Below are 17,700 nucleotides of genomic sequence, written 5' to 3'. Positions count from 1 at the left end.
TTTAATACTCCCCACCTTAAAGAGTTGGAGTGTAATCTCTTGAATGTGGGTCAGTCTTAGTGACTCGTTTCTAACAAACAGAATAAAAAAGTGATCACATGAGACTTGGGAGATTAGGTCATAAAAGGCCTGGAAGCTTCCTCCTTGCTTGCTTTCTTTTGGATCTCTCAGTCTCCTGAGGCTCCCTCCTGGACACTCAGGAAGACCATGTGGTGAGCTGCTGAGGCCTCCTGCTGACACCATGTGGGTGAGCCAGCTTGGCACGGCTCCTCCAAGCCCCCGGTGGGCCTTCAGATGATGCAGCCGGGGCTGAGGTCCTGACTGTACCAGACTCAACAGCTTCCCAATTCCTCGCTCACAGCAACTGTGACATAAATGTTGTTACAGTTTGCAATAATTTGTTGTTTGGAGCAATTTGTTATCCAGCAATAAATGACCAATAGTTAGGAGAGTGAAAATAACAAAACAAAGCAAAATTAAATATATCCCAAATCTGGCTAGGGGTGGTGGCTTATGCCTGTAATCCCAGTACTTTGGGAGGCCAAGGTGGGCGGATCACTTGAGTCCAGGAGTTTGAAACCAGCCTGGCCAACATGATGAAACCCCATCTCTATTAAAAATACAAAAATTAGCCAGGCATCATGGCACATGCCTGTAGTCCCAGCTACTTGGGAGGTTGAGGCAGGAGAATCACTTGAACGTGGGAGGCAGAGGTTGCAGTGAACCAATATCATGCCACTGCACTCCAGTCTGTGTGACAGAGTGAGACTCCGTCTCAAAAAAGAAAAAAATACACACATACAGCCTAAATCCAAGACTTATTGCCATGAACTATAAGGGACTGTTAAACATCCATCCACAATTTCTAAAGTAAACTTTTAGATTAGAGTTTAACATCCATGCAGAAAAATGTCTGATATACATTCAGAAAAGTATACAACTTAGATGGATAACAACTTTATAAAATGAAAAATTTAAGTATCTGCTATTTTTTTTCCTTTTGAAAAGTGATTTAATTATTAGGACCTGTGATCTGAACTGCAGAAATCTGTTGAACCACTGTGTCTGGTATGCATCAATTCTTTCCTATACCCATATTCTAGGACAAGGAATATGAACCTTGGGAGTCTGCTGAGGGCTTTCTAATTGATAAGTGTCCTGGCTTGTAAGCAGCAATGATACTGTCTGAGAAGCAGAAAAACCTAAACCAATTACAATAAAATTTAAATAAGAAAATTCTCAAATAACCAAATAAATCCATTTTACTCCATGTGTTACTCAACTCTGTGTTTAGTCAAATGTGTTCTAACATGAACGAACAAGATACTGACCCAGACCTGGGCTTTGGGGGCCTTCAGACCCTTGTTCTGGAGGCCACGCCCCCTTTGACCTACCTGTTTAATCAGCAGCCGCTTCTTCTCTTCATTCTGCTCATCTCTGGTTTGCAAGTCTCTCTCAAACTGGGCCTTCATGGCCTGCATGTTGACTTCCAGACGAAGCTTGGCGTCTTCTGTGGCCTGGAGTTCGTCTTCCAGCTCCTCCAGCTGGGTTCTCATTTCCTCCACCTGCTGCTCCAGGGCTCGTTTGGATTTTTCAAGTTCGTGAACCTAAACCGCGGAAGCATCAGGAAAGAGCTGACCTGGGCAGAGGCACGTGTGAAGAACAGCACTCTCCCTGTTTTACAGGGCCAGTCACAGCATGCTGGCCACTTTGGTCCCCCTGGGCTGGCCCCCTGCCACATGCACACACGTCCTTCCCTTCCCCCTCAGGCGGCTGCTATTCCCCATTTCAGCGTATGCAGTTCAGAACTACAGTGCGGATTTTATCACACGTGTTCTCTGGTCATCCTCCTCTGATGACCTTTAAGCCGAAAGCTCTTCAATGAGCCAAACAACAATGGAAACAGCAATGCCGGGGAACCTGTCTGCTGACTGACCCCTTGCCTGCTGTCTGAGGAACAAGCACCACGGTACACCTCTTGCTGTAGAAACGATGATTCGTATTGAAAAGCACACGTGGAAAGTGCTATGAGGGTGGCTTAGGCCTAAGCAGGACACAGTACAGTGGCCTCATCTTTCTCTGGACAAAGATCCCCCTAGCACCATCTCCCTCATTCTCTGCACCAGGCACTGTGTTGAGAGCTCCATCTCCTCTCCCCTCCCTTTGATCCTCGAGGCAGCCTCTGGAGGGAGGCCTTGGTGCTGCTGTGCATCCCCTCTGGGGTCCAGGATCACCTCAGTTCTCACAGGATGAGCATGGGGAAACTTGGGACAGGAGGAAGGCCCATTTCTATGCAGTGTCTAGTGCTCAGTAGGCATAACAGAGATGTTTGTGGAATGAACGTGTGAGTATAGATTCTACAGAAAACGAACATGAAATCAACTGTGGTGTTCTCTCTCCACATTTTACTGTGTATTCATGGTCACTTCTTTCAGTGGCCTCTTTTGGTCCACAGGGCTAGTCCCTGAGTGCCAAGTTGTGGGAGACGCAGCAAGAAGGTGGGACCTTCCTGCTTATGATGTGCCAACTTATAATGGGCTGGATGGCCCATAGCCCATGAAAATGAGACCCTGCCTCTTGACTTTAAGCTTTTCAAGGCAGATATAGTAACTTCATCAAATTGGACAAGTATAATGTCCATCTGACCGATAAGGAAACCTAGGCTTAAAAAGTTTAAGTGGCTTCCCATGGTCAGAATGGAAGCCCGTGGAGGAGCCAGGCTGAGAACCTTGTCTTTGGATACCAGGCCTGAGTCTGTTCTGCTGTCTTCAACATGTCATATACTAAGGGAGGGACGGAGGGTAAATAAATATCATGGCAGTTCTTGTGGAAGATGTATGCAATGGGAAGAGAAACTGTGACAGAAGCTTCTAAGCTGTGGATAAGCCCCCAAAGCTGAAGCTCTCAAAACAGCGGGACCTCCCTGGGAAGACCCAGGTCAGAGTAAGCTGCCATTCCCTCCTCCTCCCCTCCAGGTCCCCCCACTCACCTTGATCTAAGGGGATCTTGTGGTCTCACATTTGATAACCCTGTGATGGCAAAACCACGAAACCCTTTTGTTGAAAGGCGCCCCTGCCAGGATGCAGGCTGGGGCAGGGAAAGTGACAAGGAGAAACATGTTCCCTTCCAGCCAGTGCTGCTGCAAGAGCTCCACATCTAGCTTGTCATGGATGGGGAGGAGACTGCAGAAAACCTGACATCTGGTCCCAGAAGACTTGAACCCCCGACACAGGCACAGGCCAAGACACTCTTAGATGGCTTCAGTGCTGGGCTACGCATTCCCAGGTCCTTCAGGCACCCCTAAGGAGTTGCCTGCTCCCTTGTGAAGCCACAGGGGTACTCTCCTGTGCCAAAGTGTGGAGCCCACGGGTGACTTACGTTCTTCCCCACGTCATCTTTGGAGCTCATCAAGTCTTCCATGTCTGCTCGGAGCTGCTTGTTCTGCCTCTCAAACTCCTCCTTGGCCTCCAGGGCTTCCTCGAGGGCCCGGGCCAGGGACAGGGCTTTGGTTTCTTTCTCTCTGGCCTCTGCTTCAGCCCGGTCCCGCTCTTCGGCATAGCGAGCGGAGATGTTCTTCTCTTCTGCTAACAGCTATGCAGAAGGGGATGGGGGAATATTAAAAACCACAACAGTGACATAAACTCTTCTCTTCCACTAAGTGGCTGATTTATCTGATTTATCGCAAGGATGCTGCTACTAGATTATGCTGTTCTCGTATTTCCTTTTTTTTTTTTGCTTTCCCACGTTTTCCAATTTTGATATAAATATGTATCATATTTAATTGCCTTTAAATAAGATTAAACCAAACCAACAAAAGCAAGAGCTCTGCCAGGAAGAAATGACACATGGCCCTGGGTCTTGGGTTTGGGAGTTGGGACGTAGAGGACCCACCTGGTCAAACTTCTTCTGCTTCTTCTCCAAGTTGGAGGCGACCTGGCGCTGGTGGTCCAGGTCCACCGTGAGGTCATCCAGCTCCTGCTGCAGGCGGTTCTTGGTCTTCTCCAGCTTGTCATATGCCAGTGCCTTCTCCTCCAGGCGCTGGCTCAGGGCCTCCACGTCCTTCAGAAGCTTCTTCTTGGCTTCTTCCAGACTTTCAATGGTTCCCAGGTCGTCATCTACTTTCTTCTTGGTATCAGCCAACTAGGTTTTGTGTAAGGACAAACAGAAAAATCAGTATTAAAGAACTCAGTTGGGGCTGGGCATGGTGGCTCATGCCTGTAGTCCTAGTACTTTTGGAGGCCGAAGTGGGCGGAACACTTGAGGTCAGGAGTTCGAGATCAGCTTGGCCAATATAGTGAAACCTCATCTCTACTAAAAATACAAAAATTGCCTGTCTGTAGTCTCAGCTATTGAGGAGGCTGACGTGGGAGGATCACTTGAGTCTAGGAGGCAGAAGTTGCAGTGAGCCAAGATCGTGCCACTGCACTCCAGCCTGAGCAACAGAGTGAGACTCTGTCTCAAAAACAAACAAAACAAAAACCCACAAGAAACCTCAATTGGTTTTTGCATTTGAAGAATAAAGAAAAATTTTTTTTGTTTTTAATATTCTGAGAGAAGAAAAATCAATACTGTGATTTTAAAACAAATGAATCTTAGACTGTCACTTAATTTCTTAGCTAATAGACTATAAAATGATGACTGGATTGAAACCTTACATAGTTGACACAGTCCTAGGTCTTTATTTTAAGGGCTTCCAGCATATAACCAGCATGTGGCTGGGTCAAAGAAAAACTATTTAATGGGCTTAATTTAGTACAACCTAATTAACTGTCCCAAATGGCATTGAGAGAGCCCAGCACAGCAGGGCCAGGAGCTGCTGCAGACACACATCGAGGCCACGCGGCTCCCTAAAGAGGACGCACACCTGGGACTGCAGGGCCAGCACTTGCTTTTCCAGGTTCTTCCTGGCCTCCTCCTCCTCCTCCTGCTGCTCCTGAAGACTGTTCTTCTCCTCTTCTAGCTGCCGGATCCGACTGCTAAGGTTTAGTTTCTGGCGTGTCTCCTCCTGAAGAAGCTCCTGTGTAATTTTTTTAAAAGGGCAACATGTCCATTATATTTATCACCAAAATAAACACACCTGTATTAAAGAATTCATGTCATAAAAAAGAGAGAGTGCCTCAGTGCATGAGAATACTCAGTGACATTAACAAACACCGATGATTTAAAAACACACACAATAACTTTGTAAAAGCTCTTCACACCAACACTGCTTCAGACTTGTCTCTGAAGGATGAATGGCTGCACCGTCGACCCTGGAGCCCAGGCTGGGGCCTCCAGGCATCCCTACCACACCCCTGCATCTCCTCAGGTACATCTAGAATCACTTCCTCTCCACCCTCTTCCTCGTCTTAGTTCATGCCCTTTGCACTACAATCACCTCTCCCGTCTTAGGCATCCCTTCAATTATCTGTCCTATATATTTCCTGCCAGATCGACTTCTAAAATGTAAGCACAAACATGTCTTTCCTGTTACTTTCAGACTAGAAAATCTTCAAAGGCATTAGTTGTGCAGAGCAGAATTTCTGTGCTCTAGCTCCGGCCTCGTCTAGTCTTACTCACCAGGCTGTGCCCTGTCATGGGCTATGCTTCGGTTAAAATGAATTTGTCCCCAACTGCCTAATTATTTCACTTTCTGCTTGTCTGATATATATATATACATATATATATATTTAATCCCCAGCACCTAGCCTAGAGCCTGGCAAATAAACACTTATAAATGTTTGTAAATTTAACAAAAGATGAAAAACTCCAAGAATAAAGTGCTGCATTATTTCCAAGTAACCTGTAGCTGACTTAAAAACATCCCTAACAGATGATTGAACACAAGTCTTAACAGTATAAGCAAGTGTCAACTCACCCGTTTACAAAATGGACTGTTTCTCTTAGGTCAGCACAATGAAATTTCAACCATAATGAAACAATCATATGTAAAATGGCCAGCAATACATTGTGTGCAGTAGGACCACAGCTTGGGTAAACCACAGCCCAGGCAGTGGCCGTGAATGACAGCTGGAGCCGCCTCCCAGGCCACCCACATGCCTGCCATACACAAGAACCCCAGGGGCTCTGCATCAAGACACTGAGCTTCCAGGGAGAAATCCTGAGTAGCAAGGCTGGTTCCAAATAAAAGTGTGACATAAAACGAGTAAGGGGTGACATGGAGGGCAATTCTGGGAGCAGCTTATATATTCCAGAAATGTTAGTTATTATAAAGACCCCTTGCTCCCCGTGGAATACCTGTGTATCCTGTAGTTGAGACTCAAGACTAGCTGCATCCTTAGCAAATTTAATACCCTTCTTCTCTGCTTCTTCCAGAAGGGTGGAGACATTATCTAGCTCATTCTGTAAGGAGTAAAAGATTAAATTCAACTCAATAGTAAGTGAGCAGTAAGGGTCTGGAAACACAGCTTTTAAGCAGAACACAAATATAGAAGAACTTGAGGGGGGCGTGAACCTGAAACTACCCATTCAGTTAAGGAAGACTCACTACCAAGAGTCTATTGCCTTCAAATGAAGCTCAAATAAGTAGGTACTAGAACCTGCCTCCCTGGCCACCTTAAAAGTCTCTACCCATAGACAGGACAGGGAGGAGAATAGAGCCCATGTGGGGCGGGGGTAGGGAGGCCTCCTAACTGGTTTCCTACCTTTTTCTATTTTTATCATGAAGAGACAAAAATTAAAGCAAAGCCTTTGAAAGAGTGGCTGTATCCTCTGCGGGGAGGCTGAAAGGCCAGCTGGTGCTTGATTTTTGTCTTCCTTCACACGAAGATGCGTTAATGTGCTTTGGGAGGCAAGTATAATTCACAATCTTATGGAACTTGAAGCTTCTATAAAAGGGATACGAGGAAGTTCTTTTTTTTTTGAAATGGAGTCCCACTGTGTTGCCCAGGCTGGAGTGCAATGGCGTGATCTCGGCTCACTGCAACCTCTGCCTCCCAGGTTCAAGCGATTTTCCTGCCTCAGCCTCCCGAGTAGCTGGGATTACAGGTGTGGGCCACTGTGCCCAGCCAGAAGTTCTTTAAGGTTTTAAAAAACTGGTATTATAGATTCATCATGAATATTTGAGCCATTTCTTATGGTTAGATCACATGAATAATGTGGTAATATTTTTCCTTCTCAGTGATAGTTCTAAAATATTTTCCAAACAGATCTTCATGGTATAAGACGCTTTATAATTGTTGAGGAAGTGGGTGCTGGGAAAAAGCGGAGGGATGCAGTGGGGCAGCAGGGCACCATAAGTTCTCACTTGTCCTCATCACACCGGCCAAGGGAAAGTGTACAGCGGCACAGCCATAACGGAGTGCACGCTGTGACGCATTTTCACTCTTTTTAGCCATATCCTTCACAGAGCTCATACTTCATCCATCTTGGGAACAGTGTGGTGGGGAAGGGCTCCAGAGTCAAGAGGGATTCCTGCCTTCAGCACCAGCTCTAGAAGTCGCACCAGCTCTAGAGGGGGCGAGAGCCTTAGCTTCTTTGAGCCTCAGGTTCCTCACCTATCGGAGGGTTGCCTGAGGATTAAATGGGGAACAATGTACATGGGAGCCTAACATACGCCTGCTGCGGCACAGGGGATGAGGAACTGTCGCTCCCCTCCCTTCCCTGCTGTAGGCAGAGTTCATCATGCTGTTTCAGAGATTTTCTGTTTTAGGAATATCTTTCCAGATGTGTGAGAGCACACACACCATATTTCAGTACCTACATGTTAACACAGCAGACTGGGACTGCCCTCCTTCGAAAGGCCTGCTTGCGACGTTGACCCTTGGCTGGCGTCTGAGAACTTGAATTTAGCAAGAGTTCCCACTATTTCCTAAATGATAAGGGTGGCCCTTCTCTAAACTGTCCATGTAAACAATGTGGTCTATGCTGACCACCTGCGTTTCTTCTGGGAGTCTGCAATTTGGGTTTATGCTAGGCAAGAGGGGAGGGCGCACGTAACCAGTCCCTAGTAAAAACCTTGGGCACTGAGTCTGTAATGAGCTTCTTGGGAGACAACATTTCACGTGTGCCATCAGGACTCACTGCTGGAGGAAGGAAGCACGCCCTGTATGACTCTGCTGGGAGAGGACTCCTGGAAGCTCGTTCCTGGTTTCCTCAGGACCTCAGCCCTCGTGCCCTTTTACTGATTTTGCTTTGTATCTTTTCACTGTAATAAATCATTGCCATGAGCAGCCCTCTCTGTGGAATCCTTTGAGTCCTGAAGAATCATGTACTGTAATGTGTTCTTGGGCCTCTGACACAACACAGTTCTGTAATGCTTTTTCAATGTGGCAATACATGATGTACATCTTTTCTTACCAATGAGGACTCGACTATATTGTTTTTGCTGGTTGCACAGAAGTCCGTATGGAACATTAAAGTTATTTCAAAGCACAGTCAGCCCTTCCTATCCATAGGTTCCATCTGTGGATTCGACCAACCATGGCTTAAAAATATTCAGAAAGAATACCCTGCATGTGCACTGAACAGGGACAGCTCAGGACTCTTGGGTTATTTCCTGACAACATGTTATTTCCTAAAAACATGACTTTTTTGAGTTGTTATTTCCTAAAAAATATAGTGTTAACAACTATTTACGTAGCATTTACATTGTCTTAGGTATTACAAGTAATCTAGAGATGATTTATAGTATATGGGAGGATGTGCATGGATGCAAATATGATGCCCTTTTTATTAGGGACTCCAGCATCTACAGACTTTGGCATCTGTAGGAGGTCCTGGATGCAACCCCCCAGTGCATACTGAGGGCTGACTGTATATATTTTTGTACACACTTCTGCAATGAACATTCTTGAGGTTGATTCTGTGTGTACATCCCTAGCTATTTCCCTAGGATAAATGACTAGACATGGATTTTTCGGGTCTAAGGATACTCCCAGTTTCGAGGCTTATGACCTAAGACTGCCAAACCATCCTTTAGAAAAGGTTGCACTAATTTGTACCAGCAGTGTAGAGAATAAAACTCTCGAAAATCTTTGCCAACGTGAGGTCGAACTGTTTTGGCCCATTGTTCCTGTTCTCTCATTTACTGGACTAACAGAGAAGCTGAAGTGCTTCAAACCGTTCAAGCAACGATAAACACAATTCAAAGTGGAACTAATTATGTCCAATTGGTGCTGTCTTCTTAAAATAGTATTTAACGTCATCAAAGTAGTATACACTAGGGACACCTAAGAGTCGATGTGTTTACTGGCTAGTCATTTTCAGGTACTGCACAGCACACTGGCCATGCGTCTCTTATTGCACAGAGGGGTAAAATGGTCAATGAGGGCCATGCTACTGTGGGACGGAGGTTTCTGGCTTACCTGCAGCTTACTTGCTTTCTCCACCAGCTCCACCCTGAGCCTGTCGCCTTCGGAGACCTTGGCATGGAGCTCCTGCACCTGCGCGTCCAGCTTCTTCCTCTTGTGCTCAGACTCAGCCTTGACCTGCTGCAGCACCTTTACCTCACACGCCAGCTCCTTGTTATCCGTCTCTAGGCCCTGCTTGTTCTTCTCTAGATTTGCTTTGAACTAGGAGATGGAAAGGAAAAAAATAATTCACTAGTTATTTTATAAAACTCCATACTCAGGACTGCTGTCTGAGTCTGCAGAACTGTGCCTAACACTCAGTGAGTCTGTAATCAATGTTTGTTGAATGAATGGATGAAAATGTTTGCTATTCTTTGAGTGTAAGGATTCCTACATAAGGAACACACGGGTACATCCTGCTGAGGAGCGGATGCAGATATGTAGGGGCTCACTGTACTAAGTAATTATCCTTGTCAATGCAAAGTGTGTCCTGTCTGCAGAGTAATCACTCACACTGTCCTTTGTACAACAAGTGTTGTTAGTGTAAAAAATTGTTTTATACTTACTAACCCCTTGGTGCAGGGGTGGGTCACAACAGAATGTATCTCCAGTGACATCTTGCCTCAGGGACAAGATCAGGTGTGGTAGGGTGGCTACATGGGAATCTGGGACCAGACTGTCTGGCTTCAAGCTGCCTTTCCACAAACCAGCTGTGTGGCCTGGCTTAATTACCTAACACCACTGGGCCTCAGTGTCCTTGTCTTTTAAATGAGAATTATAGGAGGCATACCACAGGGTTGTGGCAAAGATTAAAGAAGGCAATTCATGTAGGGTGCTTACTTAGCACAGTACCTGACACAAATGTAAATGTTCCATGAATGTTAATATTGTCATTGTCCACATTGAAAGCTAGCATGTGGCTAAGCAAAGAACAGAAAGATGGGGGAAGCGAAGCAAGAACCAAGTCATGAAGGCAAATATTATGGGAAGTAATGGAGGCCTGTCAGGAGGGTGGCGTGAGTCCCAGGGTGTAAGTTTCAGCAGAACGGAAAGCCTAGATCTGAGATACAGAAGTGGGAACAAGGAGATGAATGGCAACACTGCATTTGGTGGCTGAGGTGAGATCACAGGCAGTGAAGAAGAAGAAGGGAGAGAGGAATGTCAGGAACCCCTGAATGGGGATGTCAGCAGGACCTGTGGCTTACTGGCAGCAGACAAGCAAGGGAAGAATGACTTTCAAAACATTCAGGGTTTCAAGTGAAGCCACGGAGAATGATTTAGTGAGAGGAGGCACTGGGGAGGACTATGTGATCTGGGATGGTGGCTGGATCCACATATTTGTGCGTGCCTTTTCTCCCTAAGTAGGCAGTGTGCTTTCAGAAAGTCGCTCCTGCCTTGGCAGCTGAGTACCCAGCAGCCCACTCAATGACGTACAGAGGTTGGGCCCTAATCAATACATGACTGTATGGAACGGCCAGATAGGATGGGAGTGGGTCTGACGGCGGATTTTCTCCAGGCCACAGCGCGAGGCAGGGTCTCCCTTACCCGCTTCGCCTGTTCTAGCTGCTCTGAGAGCTCCTCCAGGGCTGTTGCGTGTCTTTGTCTCATGTCCTGGATTTGAGCTTCATGGTTCTTAGTTTCCTCCTCAAGAGCCTTCTTCAGCTCTGCCACTTCTTGTTCACGTTTTGTACTAGGGAAAGACATTTTTTAAGAATGATCAGAATTGGCTGACTGATTAAAAACACATTTTCTTTTTGAAAAAGTGCTGTTGTTTTAAATATGACATAAATTCCTTTAAATTAAAAAAATTTTTTGATGTGCTATTTCCAGAATGCTGGCAGGTCTATTATTGTGATATCAGAAATCTTCCTAGAGGTCTGAGAAGTGGTTCCCGCCTGTAATCTTGGCAATTTGGAAGGCCAAGGTGGATTGCTTGAGCCTGGGAGGTTGAGGCTACAATGATCTATGGTTGCATCACTGCATGCCAGCCTGGGCAGTGAGACCCTATCTTTTAAAAAAGAAAAAGCAGTGCAACTTCTATGCCATATCTGACTTATCAAGACACAGGATGACATCTCTAGGGGTCTTCAAATTGTTCTGGACAGTCTGGTTTCACTGGAGGTCAGGAATTGGTTAACATAAGATGCCAAACTGCCTGCTACAGCCCCAACAGACTTGAATACAACTGGAAAAAGGTAATCTCTTAGAGATTTCCAAAAGTGAAGGGGTGGCAAAGGCCAAATGAATCAGCACCTTGTGCTGTAAAAAGCAAGACTTTTAGCATTCATGTGAAGAAGCTGCAATTAACTAACATTCTCCCAAAACTCTACTAGAAAATGGATTAAGTTTGGGGAGGAGGGCATTATCTTTTGGAGGGGCAGGAAAATTAGAAGGCAGCTCAAAGGATTCAGAAAGGGTCTCTGATGTTTGATATGAGAACGCAGCAGGTCCATGGCCATAGAACTTGAACGTTCTGATGTAAACTGAGGTTATCTAACCTGCACTCTATGGTATGAAGATCACATTAGCATTAAATATCTTTCCATGACTTTCTAACATTTTTAAAATTTGCTGTAATAGATACAGGGAAACTTGAATAATGTGAGTTATTCACTGTCTAGAAGAGATCTTACTCCCCACGGGGAGTCACTCTAAATTTGTTAATCTGAGCACTGTGTTTAAGCACACACTTGATGAAGACTGAAGCCAGTCAGGTAAACGGCACTCCTGCTAAGACCTATATTAGCAAAGTAGAATTAGCTACAACCTCACAATAATCCTGAAGCATATCACTAGCAAACTTGCTCTATACTTTAAAACATGTCACAACTTAGAACAGTGATTCACACACTGATTCCCATGTGGACACATTTTCTCTCTCTTCCCCTCTCTTTTCCTCTCTTCTGGAGTCATGAGACACAGGGGCTGGCTAAGAGATCCCAGTGCCAAGAGAACAGGGCCTGGCAACTGCCAACTCTATGGTCACATGTAGCCCAGCCAGAAGGAATCACTGAGGATTCTTTGTGGTCTAGCCTAGCTCAGCCCCAGGTTCCACTGGCTCAGCCAGAGGTCAAAGACGTGTGCTGCTGGTCCTGTCCTCTGCAAGGCTCCCATCAAGATTATTTCAGTTTACTCTAATGGCCAGTGCTTCACTGATCAGACTCCAGGGGAATCTCTCCAACTATCAGCTCATTGTCTTTTGGGAAAATTATTCTGTTCCTATTCCCTATGTGAATTTAATAGTCAAAGGAAACCTTTACCTTCTCTCCTGCAGGCTGAATAACCCAATTTCTTTTAGTCTTTCATCAAAAGTCCTCAAAAGAGTTAAAATGCCAGTGAGTCTGTGGAAGAGTATATGATTTACAGAGGACTATTACTTTATACTAATCACGGGAAGAACCAGGGCCCAGGCAGGGAGGGTGGTTGTGTTCTCTAATGGTCCTTAGCAAGAATGGAGTACACGTTTGAGCTGTAGGCAAAACAGAATCAATGAGTGCTACAGCTGAGCACACACATGGTTTTAATAAATATGCACATTAATTTTTTTGCAAGGGTTGGATGGGAAAAATGATCAGAACCTTTTTTTCTACTGCAGTCTAAAGCCCAGCTGGGAGTGTTCAGCAAAGTCTAGTTCAGTGGTTTCTAGATTTTAAAAAAGATATTTCAAAGAGAAGGCCAGGACTTAAACTACTAACAACAGTGACTCTGCTAGAGTGGGGCAGGAAGCCTTGAACCATGTCTGGCTCAGAGGGGCTTTTTCCTCCCTCTTGGAAAAAGATGAAGACAAAAACCAACCAACCAACCTCTGCGGCTGTTGTAGTTGTACATATTCATGGCGAAGATCATGGACAAACATTACAAGGCTCACCGCCTCCGTATTCCACCACTGAGAACCTCCTCACACTCATCATCTGACCTCAGTCTCACTGTTCTACCGAGCCGGCCTGCCCTGTAGACACCAAGATGTCATTCTTTCCATGACCAAGTGCCCAGGTTTCCAGCTGCTGGGTGGACACAGCTGATGACATCCTTGTCCTCCGGGGAACTGCACTGGTTTTCACCACAACACATTTCCCTCCTGCTTGCTCTGGGTCATTTTCTGCCTCTCTGGTCACACTTGTGTTCATAAACAATCCTTCTGTCTTTCTTGTTTTATTTCAGGCCCCAGCAACTCCCCAGGGTGATGGGCTATTCTTTCCATCATTCACACCCTGGAAGAGCCAGCAGGTGTGCCTGCAGCCAGCCAAGGCAGCGAGGGTTCCCTTCTGGCTGGGACTCCTGGGGTGGCCCTGAGGCTCCAGGCAGTGTGATTCTTGGAAGGAGCAGATGGCATCTGCCAAGACAGCAAGCTGGCATACCCCCACACTGCTCTCCACAGTGATGACACCTGAGTCTGTGGGAGGCGCAGGCCAGTGCCTCCAGGCTTGCGTGCTGGCTCACTGCTACGCTCTCCTGTGACTCCTGGGCTGCCACGCTGCAGCTTTCTACCCGGGAGCCTTCTCTAGCCATGTTCACCTATGCTTATCATCTTTCATGATGGCCTGGGCTGCTGGCACGTGACACTGCATCTGCCTCTACCTCTACCTCTGTCCCAGTGCCTGCGCCAGCCTTCTTTTCACCCATGAAGGTACCCTTCCCTTTTCAGCTGGTTACCTACACTGTTCACACCACCTGGCACTGCCAGCACATGGCTGGCCTCCTGGGTATCTCCTCCTATTCCTGTGTTTACGGCTCTCTCCCTCTGGTCCTATCTATTGCTATCTATAAATCTCTTTTCACCGTGCCCCACTCTGTGTAGTTGTCCCTGTCTCTCCCTAGACATCCACCACTGGCCACAGCCTTTCTGATCACACCCATCTCACTCAGTGTCCCTCAGTCTGCTGGTCCACCCACCCATACCTGCACAGGTGTTTCTACCCACAGGCTGGACTGTTTCTAACCATTACTATTTAATCACCATTCCACCTGTCATCATGAGGAAAAACACAATGCCTCCCAAAGACAGCAAGCACACCCAGGCATCTCTGCGTGGGCTCGGGGAGGTGGGTGGGGGCCTGGGCCCTGCTCCCTCTCCTGCACTCACCGTAGCTCCTGCTGGGCTGCCGTGGTGTCCAGTGTATCCTCCAGCTCTGTTTTCAGAGCTTCCAGTTCCTCACTCAAGTCCCTTTTCTGCTTTTCTGCCTTGTTCCGTGAAGCCTTCTCGGATTCGAAGTCTTCCTGAAGTTCAGCGATTTGGGCTTGTAGCTCTCGCACAACTTTGAGCGCATTGTTCTTATGGAGTGTCTCATCGTCACCTCTGTTAAAACACCCAGCACGAGAGGCACTCAGAGATGGGCACGCGGATGGCCCGTTTCTCAGGCGAGCCAGCCCCTGAGCACTTCGCCACGAGGAGACCCCAGTCTCACATCCCTCTCTTCCTGGGGCCTGAGACTGGTGCAGATGCTCAGCACCTCAGCTGGAAGACTTTCTGAAGGCCCCAAAGCTACTGGTGGCAGAGCCAGAACTAGATTCCAGCCCAGCCCCCTTTCCAAACAACCATCCTTCTCCATTAAAAGGTAGGACACTCTTACTTTACGCCTTAGAATACTAAAACATTTTCTCTGAAGTCAAATGCTGTTATAGTTAGAAATCTGCTTATAACTATGAAGGGGAGACCTCATCCATCACACCAGAACCCAGCCAAACCAGAGATGCTCAAAGAACACAGTGGAAGAAAGAGGCTCTCATCCTTACCCCTCATGTGCCTCTCTTCCATAGGGCATCTTTTTGCTTATGTCTGTGGTTTAAAATGTTGGTAGAATTTCCTGATTGGAAATAGTTGGGATGTTTGAAGTGAGGGAGATTTTTCTTGAAAGATTTTGATTGTAACACATTACAAACTCCAAGTAGTACAACCATGTAGCCAAATAGTTATTCTTTATAAAGAAATGAAACATTAGATATAAATATATCTGATTTACATTCTAAACTGAATGGTTTGGAACGGATTATTGAATCATGCTATCAGTGGAGAAATGCAATTTCTGAAAAGCGATTTCCCTTCAAGTTCTAAAACATACTATAGGTCAGGCATGTGGCTCACACCTGTAATCTCAGCACTTTGGGAGGCTGAGGTGGGTGGGTCACTTGTGGTCAGGAGTTTGAGACCAGCTTGACCAACATGGTGAAACCCCATCTCTACTAAAAATATAAAAATTAGCCGGGTATAGTGGTGCATACCTGTAATCTCAGCTAGTTGGGAGGCTGAGGCATGAGAGTTGCTTGAACCCGGGAGGCGGAGGCTGCAGTGAGCCGAGATTGCCCCACTGCACTCCAGCCTGGATGACAGAGCAAGACTCTGTCTTCAAAAATAAATAAATAAATAAATAAATAAATAAATAAAACATACCACAGTTAATCTGTAATGCAGAGACCAAAACATTTGTTATAGTGAAATAATTTGTTCTGGTGTGAATTTCCAAGGGTTTCATAATACAGTCATTTTTTTAAAGTATAAATACTGGCTGGTTTATGAGACTTTCTTGCTGCCCTGACACAAATTCTGTACTCCGGGGCTTTTCACTTTCACAGGTCACACCCAACAGCAAGTAAACCCCATCTCACTCTCCCAGGGTTTTTGGATGCTCCCAAATATAATGAAGTCTGCTGAAACTCAGCCCCACGGGGTCCTGCGCAACACAGCTGTGGCCGCAGACCTGGCCAGCGCGCCCTGCAGCTCCTCCTCCTTCTTGGCCAGCTGTAGTTTGAGCTCATCAATCTGCGCCTGCAACTCGGCGATCTGGTCCTGCAGGTCAGTCGTCTCCCCGTCGAGTTTTCTTTTGGCCTTTTCCAATTCCTGACGAGTCTTTTCTTCCTTCTTTAAACGTTCTTTAAGGCAAGATATAAGAAGCTCTTCAACACACTGAGCGACTCAACACATGAATAAACTGAAATTTAAACTGATCAAAGTTGAAAATAAGCCATTTTATTCAAAAGCATGTCACTGCCCTGATGACATGGTCATGCCCTGATGTCAATGGCTCAGTTATTTCAAACCCACCGAGGTCTGAAGGGGAGATAAATTAGCATGGGGAGGGAATTTTAGGGAAGGAATTGAGTGTCCTAAGAATGTACTTTCATGGGAGGTGAGACCACACTGTGAGAGCTGAAGGGATCTGGAATCTTCTCATGTCAAACCCATCACTGGGCCCAGGTTTGCAAAGTGTCTCAGCATGTGCTGGGGCAAGAGTCGCAGCTGCCTGTCACCCCACTCCCTTTTCCATCGGAACCCCTGGTCTGAACCAAGAAAACTGCCATCCTCAAGTACTGGGAGAGAGAAGACAGAAGAGTGGACAGAGAGGGCAGACATCTTTTCCACCCTCCCCTCTAAAATTCTGCAGTGATCCCTCAATTAGCCCTGGTGATCTATTTCACTGAATGATTTATTTCCTCACAATGACCTGCACGCTTTTGTCTTCTCCAGCAGGAACCAATTTGCTGAGAGGATGAGGCCAAGTGTCACAGGCTGATCAAACAGGTAAGAAAAACAGCACATATGCTTATGGGTACTTCCTCAGCAGAAAAACCATATACTAGTACAAATGGTTTACGAAAGTAATTTCATACTGGCATTTCCTCTTTAATTTACACTAAAACAAACAAACAAAACCCCCCAAATTTTTTTTTTGAGATGGAGTCTTATTCTGTCACCTGGCTGGAGTACAGTAGCATGATCTCGGCTCACTGCAACCTCCGCCTCCCGGGTTTAAGCGATTCTCCTGTCTCAGCCTCCCAAATAGCTAGGACTACAGGTGCACACCACCACGCCCAGCTAATTTTTGTATTTTTAGTAGAAACGGGGTTTCACCATGTTGGCCAGGATGGTCTCGATCTCTTGACCTCATGATCCTCCTACCTCGTCCTCCCAAAGTGCTGGGATTACAGGCATGAGCCACCGCACCTGGCCAAAATCCCAAATATTTTTAAAAAGCCAACCCTGTCTTCTTCCTATCATAAAAGCACACATTAAGAAAGAGTGGGCACCTGCCTGCAGGTGCCTGCACAGAGCTCCCTCCCTCTGGTGACGATACCAGTCTAGCTGCTCTTTCCAACTTCCATCCTCTTTTCTTATTTCTTTTGCAGAAACTGTAATGTCCTGACGTTACACTGTGGCCCACAGCAGTGTCTTCTCTGTACCTGCTAGCATTTATGTCACTGGCCAGTCCCTTTGTCAGGTGAAATCTGGGCACTTTAATGCAGCTTAGATTAAACACAAAGTCCAGTGGTCTATAGGACCCAAATGATTTAATCCCAACTGTGCCCACCACAGGGCAGTATCTTTTACCATAGCACCAAAGTTAAAAAAGGCCAGGTGTGGTGGCTCATGCCTGTAATTCCAACACTTTGAGAGGCCAAGGTGGGCGGATCACCT

The 17,700-nt window shown here is 46.2% G+C and overlaps 1 protein-coding gene across 9 annotated transcripts in view; it reads right to left on the bottom strand.

Moving 5' to 3' along the window:
- MYH10 (myosin heavy chain 10) overlaps positions 1 to 17,700 on the bottom strand; it is a 152,606-nt gene that overhangs the window by 12,390 nt on the left and 122,516 nt on the right. For all 9 annotated transcript variants that reach the window (XM_017531469.2, XM_017531468.2, XM_017531473.2 and 6 more), the window contains 9 exons: positions 15,986 to 16,157; positions 14,374 to 14,586; positions 10,836 to 10,980; positions 9,306 to 9,512; positions 6,238 to 6,342; positions 4,865 to 5,017; positions 3,892 to 4,140; positions 3,379 to 3,591; positions 1,395 to 1,607 (listed from right to left, as the gene is read on the bottom strand). In XM_017531469.2, coding sequence (XP_017386958.1) covers positions 1,395 to 1,607; positions 3,379 to 3,591; positions 3,892 to 4,140; positions 4,865 to 5,017; positions 6,238 to 6,342; positions 9,306 to 9,512; positions 10,836 to 10,980; positions 14,374 to 14,586; positions 15,986 to 16,157 — 1,670 coding nt within the window. The remainder of the gene's footprint in view (positions 1 to 1,394; positions 1,608 to 3,378; positions 3,592 to 3,891; positions 4,141 to 4,864; positions 5,018 to 6,237; positions 6,343 to 9,305; positions 9,513 to 10,835; positions 10,981 to 14,373; positions 14,587 to 15,985; positions 16,158 to 17,700) is intronic.

Source organism: Cebus imitator, unplaced genomic scaffold (assembly GCF_001604975.1).
Source record: "Cebus imitator isolate Cc_AM_T3 unplaced genomic scaffold, Cebus_imitator-1.0 Scaffold72, whole genome shotgun sequence".
In the NCBI taxonomy this organism is placed as follows: domain Eukaryota; kingdom Metazoa; phylum Chordata; class Mammalia; order Primates; family Cebidae; genus Cebus; species Cebus imitator.
The sequence above is the reverse complement of the archived record's forward strand: the minus strand, read 5'-3'. Positions and strand labels throughout refer to the sequence as shown.